At 45.3% G+C, this 16,916-nt stretch overlaps 1 protein-coding gene across 1 annotated transcript in view; it reads right to left on the reverse strand.

Annotated features, from left to right (window-relative positions):
* TENM4 (teneurin transmembrane protein 4) overlaps nucleotides 1–16,916 on the reverse strand; it is a 404,318-nt gene that overhangs the window by 110,406 nt on the left and 276,996 nt on the right. The window contains exon 14 of the mRNA XM_014790360.2: nucleotides 8,551–8,736. Within this exon, the coding sequence (XP_014645846.2) occupies nucleotides 8,551–8,736 (186 nt within the window). The remainder of the gene's footprint in view (nucleotides 1–8,550; nucleotides 8,737–16,916) is intronic.

Here is a 16,916-nt window from a genome sequence, read left to right on the forward strand (position 1 = left end):
GATGAATATGGCATGGGATCTCTCCTCACAGAGCTTGGAGTTTTTTAGGAGCACACATATCTGATCATTCTGAGACTTATTCTTAGAGCAATGAGGCCAGCTGGGAAGATCAGGGACTATCTAATTCATGTAAATGTTTAAAATGGAAGGAATTACTTTGCCTGTCGGGAACACTCTTCAAAGATAAAACTTACCAAAGTCAGGCCTTCCCTGAAAAGGAAAAAATACCCCAAACAAACAGACCATCCACTCCCTGTGGTCAGGGGTCTGTTTTCCCCCATTTCTCCAGAGCCTGGCACAGTATCTTGTACTCAGTACTAGTACTAGTGGGTGCTCCATATGTGGTTGTTGGATGAATGAACACAACAGTAATAGAATGTAGTTCTTATGATTTCTTAGCTTGCTCTGGGGTCTCTTCTTTTCTCAGGCCACCCACCCTGGTTTCCAGCATCTTAATTCTGATGGACCAGAGGCCATAAGGGATGGGCAGGGTAACATGAGATGGGGTAGAAAGGGTGAGGGGTGTATGTGTGTATGTGGAGGGAAGGACAACAGCACAAGTGCAATGTCACAAACAGACTGAGCACTCTAGGGGGAAGAATGACACTCCAGGTATATCAACTGCCTTGTGACCAAAAACCTACCCCCTGGGCAGTGGATGCTATGACAAAGCTGGGGATGTGGCAGCATCTAGACACCATGCTTATGGGGTGTATATACATTTTCATATACACATTTCTTCTTTTATGATCAAACACAAACACATACACAAAGACAATTGGAAAATAGAGGAAGGAAGACCATACCTTTAACTACCCTATCCAGATAGTGCGCTTGGGAAATAAAAGACAGGACATTTAAGGTAGGATCGAGTAAATGCAATACTGCCTGCCACATGACCATGCCAGGTTCTAATGAGACAAAGGGAGATGCACCTCATGTTTGGGACAGACCTGCCATGGTGGGGAAAATAAACCCGAAGACAGGACAACACGAGAGAGAAGGAGGGAGAGCAAGCACATTCTCCGGGAAAGGCCAAAAGGAACTTCAACTCATTCTGTGATCCAGGCACTTGGAAATGTGATCACATAAACAAGAAGACATATGGATAAGGAAAACAGGAGAAAAAGGAGGATGGGAAGCTGCAAAAGTGGCCACACTCCTGCTCCGTCAGCTTATGGAAAACTAGAACTTGCCCCTTTGTCTACCCAGAGCAGCATTCAACTTCTCTTTAGGGGAAGCAGCTGTATAAGAAAAAGTACACCCTGTCGGCACAGAGGTGTTCCCAGGAAACTTGAATTTAGAAATAGGCAAAATTTGAATTATCTCTAATATGCATTATGGAAGTGGGTTGAGTCTCTGGTAAAATATACCACTAGATTATCTGTTTGCCATTCTTGAATTTTCTATGGACACATGTGCCCACGTAGACTTGAAGGCGGAATGCTTGGTATTCTAAGTAAGATGCATCTCTCCTTTGTGCATCTTATACAGAATGTGAGGTGCAGGTCATGGATGTCACTGTGAAAAACAAGAAAAAGAAAAGAAAACCTGACCACTTTTCAATGCTTATTAACTCAAAAAATAGAATGATGTATGCTTTGTTTTCCAATGGAGGGGTCCTGACCACTTTTCAATGCTTATTAACTCAAAAAATAGAATGATGTATGCTTTGTTTTCCAATGGAGGGGTTGAGTCCAAGCACTGAATTATTTGGCAATCTAAAGTTTTGCTTAATTGTGAGGATGGGTGTCAAAGGTTGCTCTGAAATAAATCTCACTCAGCACATATGTGGGTGCCTGGCTGTGTGTTTAAATCAGGCAGACCTCTTCATTCCTAGCATAAATCAGTAATACCATTTCATCTTCCCCACCTAGGCTGTAGTTATAGCCATCTGAGGAACTTCTCTTCACCTCCCTTTCCACAGTTCCTCCACATGTGCTCCCACAAAGGCCAGATAGATGGCAATCTCCTGAAGGGCCTGATGCTTTCTGCCAGGCTGGCCCCCATCCTTAGCTCAATTTCACACATGAATCAAAAGTCTATATGATAGGATGGACTGCAATGGTGAGGCCTTATCTGGAAGCTCTAGGGTTCTATAAACTGTAAGAACATTCTTACTGTCTTCATAAAAAAATATAAATTTGATTTTTTCAATCCTCTGGATAGGACAGACGCTGTTGCTGTTCATCAGTATATATTTGCCTCAAAAGACTGGTAGATGAGAGGCTATGTTCTTAGTTCAGGTATCTATGTGGTCTCTGTTTCAAGACGAAATATGCTACTGGTGGCTGCAAAGCCAAGTGGAAAATTGGGAAAAGGAGATTTTTAACTGGGCCTTGCTACTCCTTCATTCTTATAGATGCTATGGAGTCCATGAGATAGCAGGATATAAGAAGGGAAAGGGAAGGAGAGTGGCTTATTAAGCAGGAGTGAATAAACAAAGCTTTGGAATGCCAAACAATGAAAAACAGGGTCAGCCCACGTGAAAAACAGCCTAGGAAACATCTCTAGCTAAGGGGAAGACTTTCTTGATACCTGGTTCATCTGTCATTTTTGTCTTAGTCAAGCTCATTCATCTAATTTTGCAAACTGATCTAAAATTTCTTAGACATCATCTCCCAGGATATGCCATCCGAGAGCAATGACACTTAGGATCTCCTGGCGCAGGTGGTATTCTTAGCTTTCAGATCTGCAGAGTTTTGTGGAGGGTCATAATCACACGTTCTTATAATAACTCTGAACTTAGCTACAGAAGAGATGGAGTGAGCCTAGGTTTCTCTTGCAGGGTTGGCAAGATGACTAGGCTGGATGAGATACCATCTTTGGGATCCAAATGGCCATTCTACCATGCAGCGTCCATTTTAAGGGCGTTCTCTGACAAGAAAACCTTAGATTGTCTTAATGGTGATATCATGGCTCTGGTGATGAGTCAAGATTATATCTACTCTATAGGCCAATCTCCCTAAGCCAAGGGGCTGATTTCAGAGAGCTCGCTCTCTCTTCCAATGCCATTTCATTTATAAGAACTGTTTAGTAATAAAGATCTCTATTAAATGTAAATATGTTTTTAATACGTTTAAAAAATGCTTACTATTTCTCCAGACCACAGGCAGGAATAGCAGCCAGTGGAAGTGACCAAGGCAGACTCAGTTTGCAGTCAATGTTGTGGGTTTCAGGAGACAAAAGTGGATAATCAAAACTTCAAATTCTGACTCCACAAATCAAGGGATTCCTTTCCTACACAGTGACATCAAGCCACACTGTGAATCCAAAAGCAGATAACAGCCAGTCATTACCAAGTCTAAGAGTTTTCTGGGAATGGAGTAGAGCTTTCTTGTCTCTGGCTACTGAAAATGAAAGTGACAACTGGGTCTTTGAAGTCCAATGCCATTTATTTATAAAAGGCATATGCAGAAGTCCATACTGTTGTTGCTTTCGTTGTTTGAAAATCTTGGCACATATGCCCTTGAGTACTGTCATTTAAAAATTCACCATGATTTTAAAGTATCAACTTTAAAAAAAGATGATGTGAACTCCATAAGTTTACATTATGAATGGTGGATTTAGGACTCCACAAAATTCCTACATCTTTCTCCTCAGGACTTCAGGATGAAGACGATGGCAGTAGATTCATCTTTCTCTTGGGCCGTGTTTCTTCTTTCAACATTGCACAAACGTTTCTTATGCTCCTTCTATATTCCTGTCACTATGCAAGAAGCTAGAGATTGTGGTGGCACACATTTATTTATGATACAGACTCTGAGCCTTTGGCATGAGGTTAGTCTGTGAAGTCTTAGATCTCTTCAGCATTTCTATGACCTCCACACGAAACCTCTTTCCTTGACTTGCCCGTACCAACAGAAGCTTTCCAAAGGTTCTCTTAGGATAATCCCAAGAAGCTTCATGGGCCCCCTATCAAAGGTTGTGGGGAACATGTCAAGCGGCATTTCATTCTTATTCGCCAGGTGCCTCAGTTGACTCTCATAGCTGTATCACTGGTACAAGTTAGGCAGATTAAGCAAGGATCATTACAGCAGATGATGCTTGGGGTGGTTATAATCAAATGAACTTCTTTTAGATAGATGACACCATCAAAGAGAAGTTCTTGTTAAGGTCTTGGATTCATTGATGCTCTTCTATCTTTGGATGAAGGATCAGTGAGTAAGTGGTCAATGGCACCGACGCTGAGAGGGACTCACAAAGCCCACTAACTTTCCTCCAGTTTCTCACCCCTACCATATCTGGGCTGAAATCTCCCAGAACCAACAACTAATCCAGTTTTTGCTCTGATAACTTGGGGTAGATCCCTGTCCACTTTCTCTCTCTGGGTCAGCATTTGTCCTGTCAGGTCACAGGTCTCGTTATGAGAGAATGTTTTTGAGGAGGGATAAGCATAGCGTTACCACACAGGCACGGATGCCCCGTGGGTGACTTGTGAGCTCCCGGTTAAAGGCTGTTTGATTACAAAAGAGAAACCTGAGAGCTACCATTCAAAAGTGGACAAAGAACTCCAGAAGGTTTTATGGCCTTTCTTTATAATTTCTCTTCATTGTGAAGTCTGGTTTTGCTCACTCTAATAATTGCATCATCAGAGTATTATTTTGATCTTTACTCCCAGAGGAGGATTTTGTTTAAGAATCAAGATTTATATGATTGGACAGCTCTCTTGAAGCCGAGTAAATAATTCTGTATATCTGGCATCTTGAACAATCACAGCTCTGGGGTCAAGGTTGGAATTTTACAAATGTAATCAGAAGTTGGCATTTCCCACATGTGTTTTGAGACTTCGTAGACAAGGGGCACTGAAGTGAATAAAATAACTATCATACAAGTGATCCAAAATGTTAGCAGTGTTTTCAAAGAAATAGGAAAAAATTAAAACCTTCTTAAATTTAACTACGATTTTCAGTTTTCTCTAAAGAAACTGGAGGTCAAGAGTTAAGAGACCCATAAAATTCCTGGAAAAGACATCCAAAACTATGCTTTTGATGACTCTGTGTTGACTATATATTTGAGAAACAGATCCAGATCAATCCATCTTACCTTAACTTCTGGACTAGGAAACTGGGTTCCATATAGGCAAATAGGAGTAGTAGTGATGAGTAAGTGAGATCAAAAGGAAAAATCTCTCTATTTTTGAGAAATTTTTAGGAGCAGGTAATTCAGTTTCCGGCTGATGGGTGTGCAGTTCCGTGGGCAGTGGAGGAGGAGGCCCAAATCCTGTCACCCCTGGAGGCCCCCTCCAGCCACCCCATTCTGTGATTTACGGAGGGAGAAACCGAAGCCCCCCGCAACCACGTGGTCTGCCCACGGTGCTCTCACCAAAAACCTTTCTTGAAGATGCAAAGAGACAGATAATTCCTAACATAAGGAATTAAGATTCAATGTGAAATGTTCTTGCTTTTTGACAAAAATACTGTCATTAAAGAGGATGTCACTGTCAGATTCCCTTTTATTCTGAAAACCAACCTCTTTTGGGAAAAATCAAGCAGATTCCATAAAAGAAAAGGTGGACTGAAGCCTGCCAAAGGAGATATTTAATTCCTATTACAATAGTCTGCTCTGGGGAAGGTCACTGGGGTAAAAAGTTTCTTATGCTGGGGACTTGACCATAAGGAGCCCAGACTTGTCTTATGCTTCAATGCCAGCTGTTATATAATCAAGTCATTCTTTCCTGTTTATGGAGGGCAGCAGTGTGTAAATAAACAGACCCTCCTGTCTTCTGCTTCCCCTGCATGGAGGTCTCTGAATCAGCGTCATGGATACCTACCAGCTTTTTCTCTGGTGTGGGACATAACTATCTTACAGCATCTGAGCGAGCTGCACTTTAACGACCTATTGTATCATAACGAAATCTGATAAGAGAAAATTTAACACTTTGAATTTCTAACTTTTCACATCAGCAGTTTTTCCTTTTCCTAAATGATGCTCACAGGGAGTGAAGTTCCCTGGAAACCTAAGAAAGTGCTTCTTGTTACCATCAAAGATTGAACAGGGGTTTCTCCTTCTTATTTCTATTCCAGAAAGAAAACAAAGGCACCGCCATTGTTTCCCTCATGTGCATCCCCTGCCCCTTCCTTTATATCCAACAAGGTTACCGAAGTGTTCCTTCAGTAGTAGGGTGTTGGGTTTCTCAGTGGGGATGCAGCTGGCCACAGGCAGAGACCCACAGAGAGCAAGTTGCCATGCAGGGAGATTAGACAGGGACAAAGGAAATGCTCAGCACACAATGAAAGGTAATAGAATTCCAGGCCAACGTCCTTTCATCTGAGCCACTATGACCAGTCCATTACTTCTTCAATGTCCTGTGACATTTTTCTGGTATTTAAGACTGTCAACCTCCCTCTCGAATTGTGCGCATTTACCTTGATGTATTTCTTATCTGGAGGGGAAAAGACATCTGCAATCCCAAGGAGAATTTGCTCTTAAAGAGTGACAATGGGGTGTGCAGGGGAGGTGGGAGGGAGGCTTTGACTTCTTGGCATCAAAACAAAAGAGATATTCTTCAAGCCAAGCTGGTAAACATCCGCAAGGCACTAGACGTAGCTCAGCCTGCCCACGAGCCCTGTCATGAATCATCCGTGACTGGACTTGGGAGAATTTCCCTAGCTCCCTTGTCACTGGACTCAGATGAGATGCTTTTATCTCAGAAAAGTCTGATATCCATAAACTTTTTGGAACTTGGTAAGGTGAGTTGAGGACTCTGTAAGCAAGTGATAGAAAACAGAACGCACTCTCTCTGGGATCTGATTTTGGTTTTAATAGGGATGGCCCCCCTTCTGGGCTGGGAGGTGGAAGGGTCAGTCTGTCCTCAGTCACGCGGAAAAGTGAAGGTGAGGGGAAGGCAGAGTTTAAACCAGAGGGCCCCTCAGATGACTAGGGTCACTTCTCTTTAAGAGGTGTCCAGGACAATCGTTAAGGTAGGATGACAGGGACATAAAGAAGCCTCCCAGACGCACACAGTAAGATGCTGGGGCACATTCTGCTATGGAAAAGCAGGGAGGGCTGCCATCCACTATGGAGTGGCTCTGTTAAGAGTGTGGGCTGGGCATATTAGGTGTGGAACTCGGAGCGCACAGCCTCTGGGAAGGATCCATGCTGGATGCCTCTGTAGGAAACCTGCACTTTGTCCTGCAAGGACTACAGAGCAGGCAGCTGGTGAGGAGCCCCTGCACCAAGGCTCAGAAAACGTAGCCTCAAATTCCTGCTCTACTTAAAAGTTAAGTGACTTTAAGCCTCAGGTCTCTGAAAAGGAGGGAATAATACATGTGCCTGCATAGGGTGGTTATTGGGAGTATGAAATATCGCAGTTAAAGCCCTTAGCACAGTGCTTGGCACGTTGTAAATACTCAAAAATTAGAAGTCCTTATTATTAATAAGTGTAAGGTGTCCCACAGCCATTTATACACACAGTGATGTTGTGGGGGCAGGGGCAATGAATATAAACTAATTTCAGGCTACAAAACAAAAGGAATGAAGCTTAAAAAAAACATGAGATAACAGGTAGCTCCGTTTGCTCAACATTCCTTTGTCCTTCAAAACCTTTGGGGCCTGTCTCCCAGTTTCTATAAGACTCAAGAAGCGACTTTCAGAGCTGGAGAGGCACCCAGAATCCTGCCTTCTAAAGCCATGTGCTCACCATCTGATCACAGACCCTTCCTTTAAAAAAAATGGAAGGGGAAGAAGTTAAAACACACATACACAAGCCAGTGGATTCAATAAAGAGCTTTTGGTGAGTGTTCGTTCCAGGATAATAAACCAAGCAAAACGCTGGCTGTGTTTAAAATCAACAAAAGCAGCAGGAAAGGCAGAAAGAAGGGAATGGAGTGATTGGCTTGTTTTGAAAGCTGCCAACAGTGCTGCTTCAGCAGGGGACGGAGCCTAGGAGCCCTCAGGAGAGGAGAAAGGAGACAAATGCAGACAGGACAGAAGCTGAGGACCTGGGCGGGAGGGATCCCAGGCCTAACAGGATGCAGATGTGGCCTGGGGCCTGTGGGAAGCTTTCCCCAGGCCTCTTTGGGAGCTCTGGCCTAGGAGGCCAGTGGGCATGGAGGGCTCAGAGCTAAGCCCAGGCCCTCCCAACCAGATCATAGATTTGATAATAATGGCTATGTTTATGGAGCACCCTACTATGCGCCAGCCTGTGCTAAGCTCCTTACATGCATTACTATCCCTGTCTTCTAGGTGAGGAAACTGAGGCTCAGAGAGGCATTGGGACTTGCCCACAGCTGCTAAGTGCTAGAGTTATCTGCCTTATTCCTGAACCCCAGCTCCTAACACAGAGCTTTACTGCATTTGGCCCAGAAAGGGCTAAACAGCAAGGCATGCTAACCAGCTAAGTGGAATCTGAGAAATGCAGACTGGGAGGGAAAATGTTAAAAATGCCCAATTGTGAGTTTAAGTCCAACTGATGTCTAGGAAATGCCAACCATAATGTCGCCAGATGAAAGGACTTTTCACCCAGTTCCCACATGCCCTGAAGTGCCCGATAGATGAAGGTACCACGCAGCCCAGAGAAGGTTCCCCAAGGGCCTGGGCCTGCCATACCGATGGTGCAGTGCTCGCCATTCCAGCCGGGGCTGCACTCGCACTTGCCGTCGCGGCAGGTCCCATGCTCAGCACAGCGCGGGTGGCAGGCCCGCTGGTCGCAGGCTGCCCCCGTCCAGCCATCCTCGCAGCGGCAGGTGCCCCCCACGCAGACGCCGTGGCCACCGCAGTCAGCAGCACAGATCTCTGTGGGGAGGAGGAGGACGGAGGAAACCAGGGCCAGGAGGGGCAGGGGAGGGAGGAGAGAGAAAAAACAAGTATTGAGCAGGTCATTGTTGGGAACAAGGGTCACACTTGGCTACCTACCTTGGCTTCTGTGAGCAGTCGGGATTCCAGAGGCTCAGGAAGCTAATCTCCATGGACAACCACCCTCGGACAAGAACAATTCTCCAGGCAGAAGCCTGCCCCGAACCCATTTCCCCACCCAAACAGGATGGATTGAAGGGCTCTGCTCTGTTTGCTTTTCCCTATTGTCAGCCTGTCCCCCTTTTGTGCTTGCCACTTCCAAAGGGGACCAGCCTTCCGAACAGATGTGAGGAAAAGTCACATTTAATTAAAAATCGGTTATGTGTGAAAACAAAGTGAGGATGAGTCCCTGACCGCCAAGTGACATGCTTGTGGGTCTGGCTGGGGCACGTGAAGGGTTCTGGGGCCTGCATTTCATTCTAGCCTTGACTGTAACTGAGGTGGGGTGAAAGGGAGGCTGGACGCCCGCATCCCATGAGTGTACTCGGGAGGTGGTTCTGTGCTTTTGCTGAGTGTATGCTCTGTCCCGCTCACTGCTTCATCACTCCAACTCCAAGCTCCCTCTCAATGGCCTTTCCAATCCAAAGTAAACAGGGGAGGTGGGGGACACTGCACAGCCAGACTGGAGCTGCCCAGCCCCTCACAAAGGCTCATCTGTGAGACGGCGCAAACACACACGACCTGATTCACAAGCCCCTCGGGCTTGGGGCCAGCAACAGCTTCACAGTTATGCGAGCAGGGGCTGCGATGCCTCTGAAACACCACTGCTTTTTAGGAAAGAGGCTGAGCCACTGTGGCCATTGATGTTCTCTGCCAGGGCTGTGATGGAGACCCAGACTTGATTCTGTGCCTCATGGCCCAACAGTCTTCAAATGAAAATCCAAACACCTTTAATTTCTTTCAAACTAAATTAACTGGCACCCATGTGCAGTTGCATTTGCCCAGCACTCCCTTCCAAGCTGTACTCCTAGTTTAGAAGCTACTAATGGTCTAGCTACTTTTGAAAAAGGAAAGAAAAGAAAATTAGATCTCAGAGGCTCAGACCTTCCACATCAATCTACAAGGCAAGGGATAAATGTTCGAGAATTAAAAAACAGTAACAATGAGTCACCATTTATGGCGTGTTCCTATGCCAGACAACTTGCCAAGTATGCTACCTGAAAAGAGAAGTACTACAGGCAGTAACACATCAGATTTCTCAATTGCCCAGAGAAGAGGGAGGCTGCTGGTGGAAAGAGCCCTGACCTGGAGCTGGGGGTCCTGGGTTCTCTGCCAGGCTCAGGAGCTTCTGAGCTGTGTGACCTTGGGGAGGTTCCTTGACTTGGTTGATATGTTGAATGTGAGTGGTAATGATGCTGCCTCACAGCACCTCTGCTGACCATCAGGGCTGTGGTGAGCACTCAGTGGAGTGGACGATAGAAAAGAGTATGGCAAAGATCACTAACTCAAGAAAGGTTTGTTCGGACAGTGAGTTTTAGACCAGGAGTCCAAGGACCAGGGTTGTAAGGGCCGTGCCTGCTCAGCCACTAATCTGCTGTATGACCTGGGGAAGGTCACCTCCCCCCTCTGGGAGTCAGTTTCCTCATCTACGGCAGGGGGACCCTGATGGCATCTATGGTCCCTTCTGGCTCTAAGACTGTGAGAGTCTAAGATATTAAGCACCTGCCATGTTACACAGCCTCCCCCAAGGCTCAGCTCCAGTGTGGCTCCTCCTCTGAGAAGTCTCTTGCGATTCACCCCGTGGTGATTCTCCTGCTCCTCACGTTTCCATATTACACAGTAGAGTGATTTTCTGTTTCCGTGTCTGTCTCATGTCAGACTAGGGACTCCTGAGCCAGGATCAAATTCTTCTGATCACTTCTATACCTGGTACCCAGCACAGATCTCAGCAAGAACAGACTCTTAATTAAGTTTGTTGGATGAGGGATGAATCTGTGTGCGCCCGGGGCTATAGGTGCCTGAGAATATAAAACAATTCACATCCACCCTGCTCAGCCTGGCTAAAGGCAGTCCAGGCCTATTTGTCTGCTTATCTCTAGTGAAAACTTCCCAATCGAGGCGGGGGCTGTGGAGCAGTGTCACTACCTCCAGCAGCCCTCCAGGAACGGGGCTTTCTCAGGATGTTCTGCAAGCTTCCTTTCCTTCTTCTCCCACAGACAACGTCTTGGACTTTCCTCAAGCAAAGAACGACAGTCTCCAGGCCCCAGGCCCCCTAAGTCCTGTCTGAATTTTCCATCCCTTCTGCACAGTGCTGCAAGGGCAATGACCCCCGTGACTCTGGAGCCTGGAACTTTCCCTGGAGAGACTCCCTGGGAGGGAGGGGAGATTAGCTCAGCACTTGTTTGGGTTCCCTCAGCACTTTCTCCAGGCACAGTTTATGATGTGAAAGTAAACAGCCCACAGCACTTCTATTCACTGAGCCATGAGCTGGGAAAAGGACAGGCTGCTGGGGCCAGAGCCAAGGTGTTTTCAGGCAGCAGGGCACACGGAGTTCATGGAGGTCGAGAGCAGAAGAGGCAGGCTTTCCCCAGCGTTTGACGGTCTGCCTTCAGGGCTTAGCTAACAGGTACTTCATTCCTTTATTAATTAATCTGGGAGCAGTGTGGATGAAAGAGTGTAGACTTGGAATCAGATGTGGCTCCGAATATCAGTTCTTCCTCTGTAGAATGGGGATGATGATAGCACCCACTTCAGCGGGTACTTAGTGCTTGATATACAGTAGGTATCGATAAATTCATACTGATTCATTTTTCCTTCCAATAATATTTCAGCATGCCTACTATGTGCCAGAAACAGTGTCTGGTGCTAGCAATACAGAGGTCAATACGATATAATCTGCCCTCCAGATCATAGTCCAGACAAAGCACAAACGGATATCGGCATTCCAAAGATTATTCAAATAATCTACAGCTGTTACTCACTTCTGGACCTTTCTGCCTATGTGCGATGAAAAAAAACCACGAGTCTCAGGATCAGACAGATTTGGGGTCTACCCTTGGCTTTGCCACTTATTGGCTGGGTAATCTGCAAGTTGCAAGTTATGAAATTCACTGAGCCTTGCTTTTCATTTTTGTAAAACAAGTATAATAATTCCCACTTCACCAATCTCACAGGTTTAGTGTTAGATCAAATGAGGTAATGTGTGAGAAAGCCATTTTTGGCTTAATAACTAACATTTATATCAGGCTTTACAGTTTACAAAGTACTCTTTATGTACAGTTTCTCATCTAACTATCACAACAATGCTGTGAGAACACCTGGCTACTATCTTTCTTAGAGGTGAGGCTGCTGAGACCCAGACAGCATAAGGGAACTCTACAAGGTCACGTGTCATCTGGTACTTTTTCCTTGTTTTGACAACCTCAGAGCTAGGCTGCAAGACAGACATTGTACAGATAAGAAAACTGATAGCAAAGAGGCAGGCTCTCCTTTGAAGGGACCTCCTGGTTCTCTCAGATCTGCCCCTTTCCCGGCCCTGTTGCTTTTCCTTTGTTACATCCAAGTTAGACCCTGGATATACATGAAGCAAAATGAGATCCCCTACGCAGAGTTTCCCAGACACTCAGTCTCACTTTTCTCATCTGGAGACTGCGGCCCTGTCCGTCTAAACTCTCCCTTTCCTTGCCAGTTTACACTAGATGTGCTCTGGTATGAAGCTGAAGGTGCCTAGTGGCTGGGCACCCCTCCATCAGCCCTTTACAAGCTGGGTTGTGAGCTCTTACACGTTTTAATGGAAGGGGCCTGAACAGGGTGACCTTGATGTTTATGGGGTGCTAACTGATGGTAACACAACCTGTCAGTGTTCAGGTTCTCCTCTGCAGATGTTCTCTTTGCCTGAGTGGAAGAGACCCACCGACTCATCATGGGAGCAGAAACTTGAGATGCTCCTTTATCATTTGGCCTCAAGTTGTAGGCCCCATTGCTATTTTTTTATATACCTGATTTTGTTTTGTCTGTGAAATAAAAGAAACTGCTTTACTTTTCCTTCTCTGATTCTGCTTTGACATTAAAGCAGATGTAACTTCCCAGAGTGGCTGGTGGAAACCAAATAGGTTGATGGTAAAGAATGCGCTTTGACAGCTCATATGCCTTTTATGTAATGTAAGTGGTACTTTGTGAAATTTGGGCCATGGCTCCTTTCTAGGTTTCAAGTTTCCTCACTTGTAAACTGGGGATGACACCAACTACTGTAGAGGGTTGTTGTAGGAATTACTCTCATTTGTTTAATTTCTTGAGTGCTCACTATGCACAAATCCTATAGCAGGCACTGGGATCCAGTGGTGATTATGACAGACATGGCTCTTTCCCTACCTCAAGGAGTTTAAATTCTAGCATGGCAGACATACTCAGTCAATCAAACCAGTTAACAAGAATGGAAATGAAGCTTCCAGCATAAAGCCCGGCACACAGTCAGGATATAATAAATGGTGCACACACATATTCTCATAAGAAAGGAAACAAAGTGTAGTGGCAAGTGTACTAGACTGAAGTCAGAAGATCAGATGTGAGTTCTGACTTAGGAATGGAAATGAAGCTTCCAGCATAAAGCCCGGCACACAGTCAGGATATAATAAATGGTGCACACACATATTCTCATAAGAAAGGAAACAAAGTGTAGTGGCAAGTGTACTAGACTGAAGTCAGAAGATCAGATGTGAGTTCTGACTTAGGCAACACACCTGGTACAAGTGAGCATTTGATAAATGCTAGTTGGCTTTCACATGATTAACATAGGAGCTCTCTGACTAAATGCTGGAGGGTCGGGGACTGGAAAGAATCTTTTGAAGTACTATGGAGTGCACAATCCTTAGGGTAAACTTGAGTTCAGATTCTGACTCCCTAATTTCTTTGGGTCCCTGTGGAGTCCTTGGGAGAATGACTTAATCTCTCTGAGCCATACTTCTTCACCCCTAAAAATGGGGAGAGTAATAATGGTCCCCTACAGGGTGAGTGGTGATAACTGAAGGAAAGGATATATGTGAGAGGCTCTATGTAAACTCTGTTATGTACACAACTGATGAATGAGGACCTAAGATGTCCTATATCAGCACAGCTCCTAGGCACCTAGCAGAGGAGCATCTTCCTGAAGAGCAAAATACTTGCTTTTCTAGTAGCAACCTCAAAATTTGGGTATGAAGCTCTTTCTCTAGTCACCTGGCATGGCACCATCAGCCAAGGCCATCAAAACCCAGTTAGAAGCCATTTGTATTTATAGCCTTGGCTTCCTCCTGAAATCAGGTGAAAATCCCCAATTCTCCTAAAGTTCTCATTCTAAGCCTGTAAAGTTCTTAACTAACTGTACAGAACCTTAGAGAGGAACCAGGTCAGGCCCAAGAACACCTTAGCTCTTCTCCTAGGGAAAGCCTCACCCACAGCACTTCCCTCTCCACCCCACCTCTGCCTTGCCTCACCTGTGTACATGTCTATCTGCTCTCTAGACTGGAAGCCCACCTGATGGCAGGCTCTAGCTTTTATTCATCTTGCTTCCCTGGCAGCAGGCACCAGGCCTGGCACAGCATGAGCTTTCAACAAATATTTGTTGAAAGAACAGACAAATAAAAAAAAGCTTTATCGAAGAAGCGTATGTCAGTTGGCTCAACTCTATCTCAGTACCATATTGTACAAAATATATTTGGTTAAATATATTTATACAGGGGCTCAGTCTCCTTTGTGCCTAACACTCTTATAAACTCATCTTCTCCACTCTCCGACTGAGAACTCTGTAATTTTAAAGTGTCTCAGTCCTTACACCACACACATATCTTCCTTCATGCCAACACCCATGTCACACCCATTCTCCTTCTATGATTGGGAGCAGGAAGAGGTGAAAAGAATAGAGAAAGAGACAAGGTTTGGCTATTGATGAATTGTGCCCCAAAGTGTATACACAAGGGAAAAAGCTGTCCAGGCTTCTCTCATTAAATGTTAATCCCCATATGAGCCTGGATGGAGCCTGGGACCTATCACAGCTACGTTTTAATTTGTCTGGACTTACTTTACAATCTTGTTCATTAAAATAGCTGGTCGGGGAAGCTGTGCCTTTCCCCTAAAGGGAGAGACTTATATACGATTTTCCCATAAAATTTCTTCGACCTGGAAAGATGCTCAAAACTGACATGAGTTTGGGAGAGAGGAGACCCCATCCAAAGATCCTGTTGAGCAAGGAACAAATGCAGGTGAAGCCGTTTTTAAAATTCCAGGGATGTGGAAACAGAGCCCAGGCCCCATGTGACCTCCTGGGAAGCCCTTTAATAAGTCTGTATTTAGCACTAAAAGGCATAATAGGGAAAATTGTTTTATTTTGCTTAGGACCTGAGGTTCTTAGAGTGACCTTAAGACATTTTAATAGAAAGTTAAATAATTTTAAATGATTCCTGCTAGGATTTTTCATTTCATCATTAGCTCATCTGAGTTACTCCACAGCTTGGGGAATTTCTCTGAAATTCTGGTGCACTTACAGTGCAAGGAACAGTAGTCAGCATTCGAGGCAAAAAGAAGGAGAAAGCGGAGAATCGTTGTTGGTGGCACACAAATATTACCTCACGAAATCCTCAAAACAGCCCTGCAGTTATATTTTCACTCCTGTATCGTAGTTGAGGAAACAGCTTGGAGAGATTAAGTGACTTGCTCAAAGGTACTCAGCTAGAATGAAAGGTGACCATGTTAACATAGGTTTTTGGTCTGTGAATTGTGGGATCAGGTTTAGGCAAAACCTCAGACGTAACCTGCCATATTTCCCTGACTGTTAATTATGTATTAGATCATCACCCCAGCTAGACTGTAGGATCTCTGAAATTGGAGTCTGAATCTCCTTCCTCACCCCAACCCAATGCTTACTATATTAAGTACTTTTCCTTTTGTTTGTCTGTTTATCTGTCTGTTCATCCTCCATCTGTCCATCCACCCATCCATCAGCCCATCCATCTGTCCATCCACCCAACCATCTAATCATCTAATCAGCTATCCAGTCACCAGGCCACCTAACTGCCCATCCATCCATCCAGCTGTGTGACTTGGGCAAGTTACTTCATCCTTCTGTGCCTCAGCTTTCTTACCTGCAAAATAGGGTATAGACACCAGCATCTCAGGTTCATGTGAGGTTTAAATGAACACTATGTAATGTGCCTAGTATCACGCACATCTTTTGTAGAGTATATGCCCACTATATGACAACTATATCATGTTTACATGCTAGAAAGAGCCAGGGGAAAGGAGGGTTTGACGATACTGGGGAGAGCAAGGGGATGATGTGAACAACAGAGGTGCCTCTCAACAGCTGGAGAGGACTGGATCTGGAGCATAATCAGAAGGACAGACTTCGTGGGCACTCATCCTCTGGGGAGAGGTAGGCAGGCAGAGACCTGTGTAAGGGACAGGCCAGGACAATGAGAAGGCACTTAACCAATGGCCTCAGTGTTCTCAGTGACGTAGGAACCTCTGTTGAGAAGGATGCAGATGGACAGATGTGGAGGTTTGAAAGAGCCCCTTGGGGGATGAGAGCAACAACTCACAAAGTACAAGAAGAATTGCAGCTGAGAGGGCCCAGGAGAGGCTAAAGATCACGAGCATGATGGGATTTGGCTTACAGTGCTCAGAAGCCCAGCGGTAGGATCAGAGATGGTGAGTCGTTGGAAGGATCCTGATTGCAAGGTGGATGTGGAAGAAAGACACAGAGACAAGGAAGCTGTGACTGATGAAGGAAAATAGCTGTGGGTGAAGGACCATGGGAACAGGGGAAAGTGAAGGAGAAGGAGGGCAAGCCAGGAGAGAGCTGATGCTGGGCAGGAAGTGCCTGGTTCTGGCCAGGGGATCTCCTTTAGGTGTAAGAGAGAAAACGAGGAGGAAACTTAGAGGAGCAGTTTTGGTGGTCAGAGCATGAGAAGGCACCCTGGAGATTCTCTAGCGATTCTGTAGACAGGAAAGGAGAGAGGAAGGGCCTTGTCCTTTGCCACACAGTGACATGTGTGTCAGTACTTGAGCAAGAACCTGATGGCTGCCATAGGAAACAGTCATCTAAGGGGCCAGCTAGACAAATGGCTAAGAGGAGGCCTCACCACACTCTCTGGCCTCTCCTCTATACCTCTGCACATGCTGCTTCCACAGTCCAGGCTCTCCTTTAC

The sequence above is a fragment of the Ceratotherium simum genome, chromosome 7, assembly GCF_057802395.1.
Source record: "Ceratotherium simum simum isolate JZ-2026a chromosome 7, ASM5780239v1, whole genome shotgun sequence".
Classification (NCBI taxonomy): domain Eukaryota; kingdom Metazoa; phylum Chordata; class Mammalia; order Perissodactyla; family Rhinocerotidae; genus Ceratotherium; species Ceratotherium simum.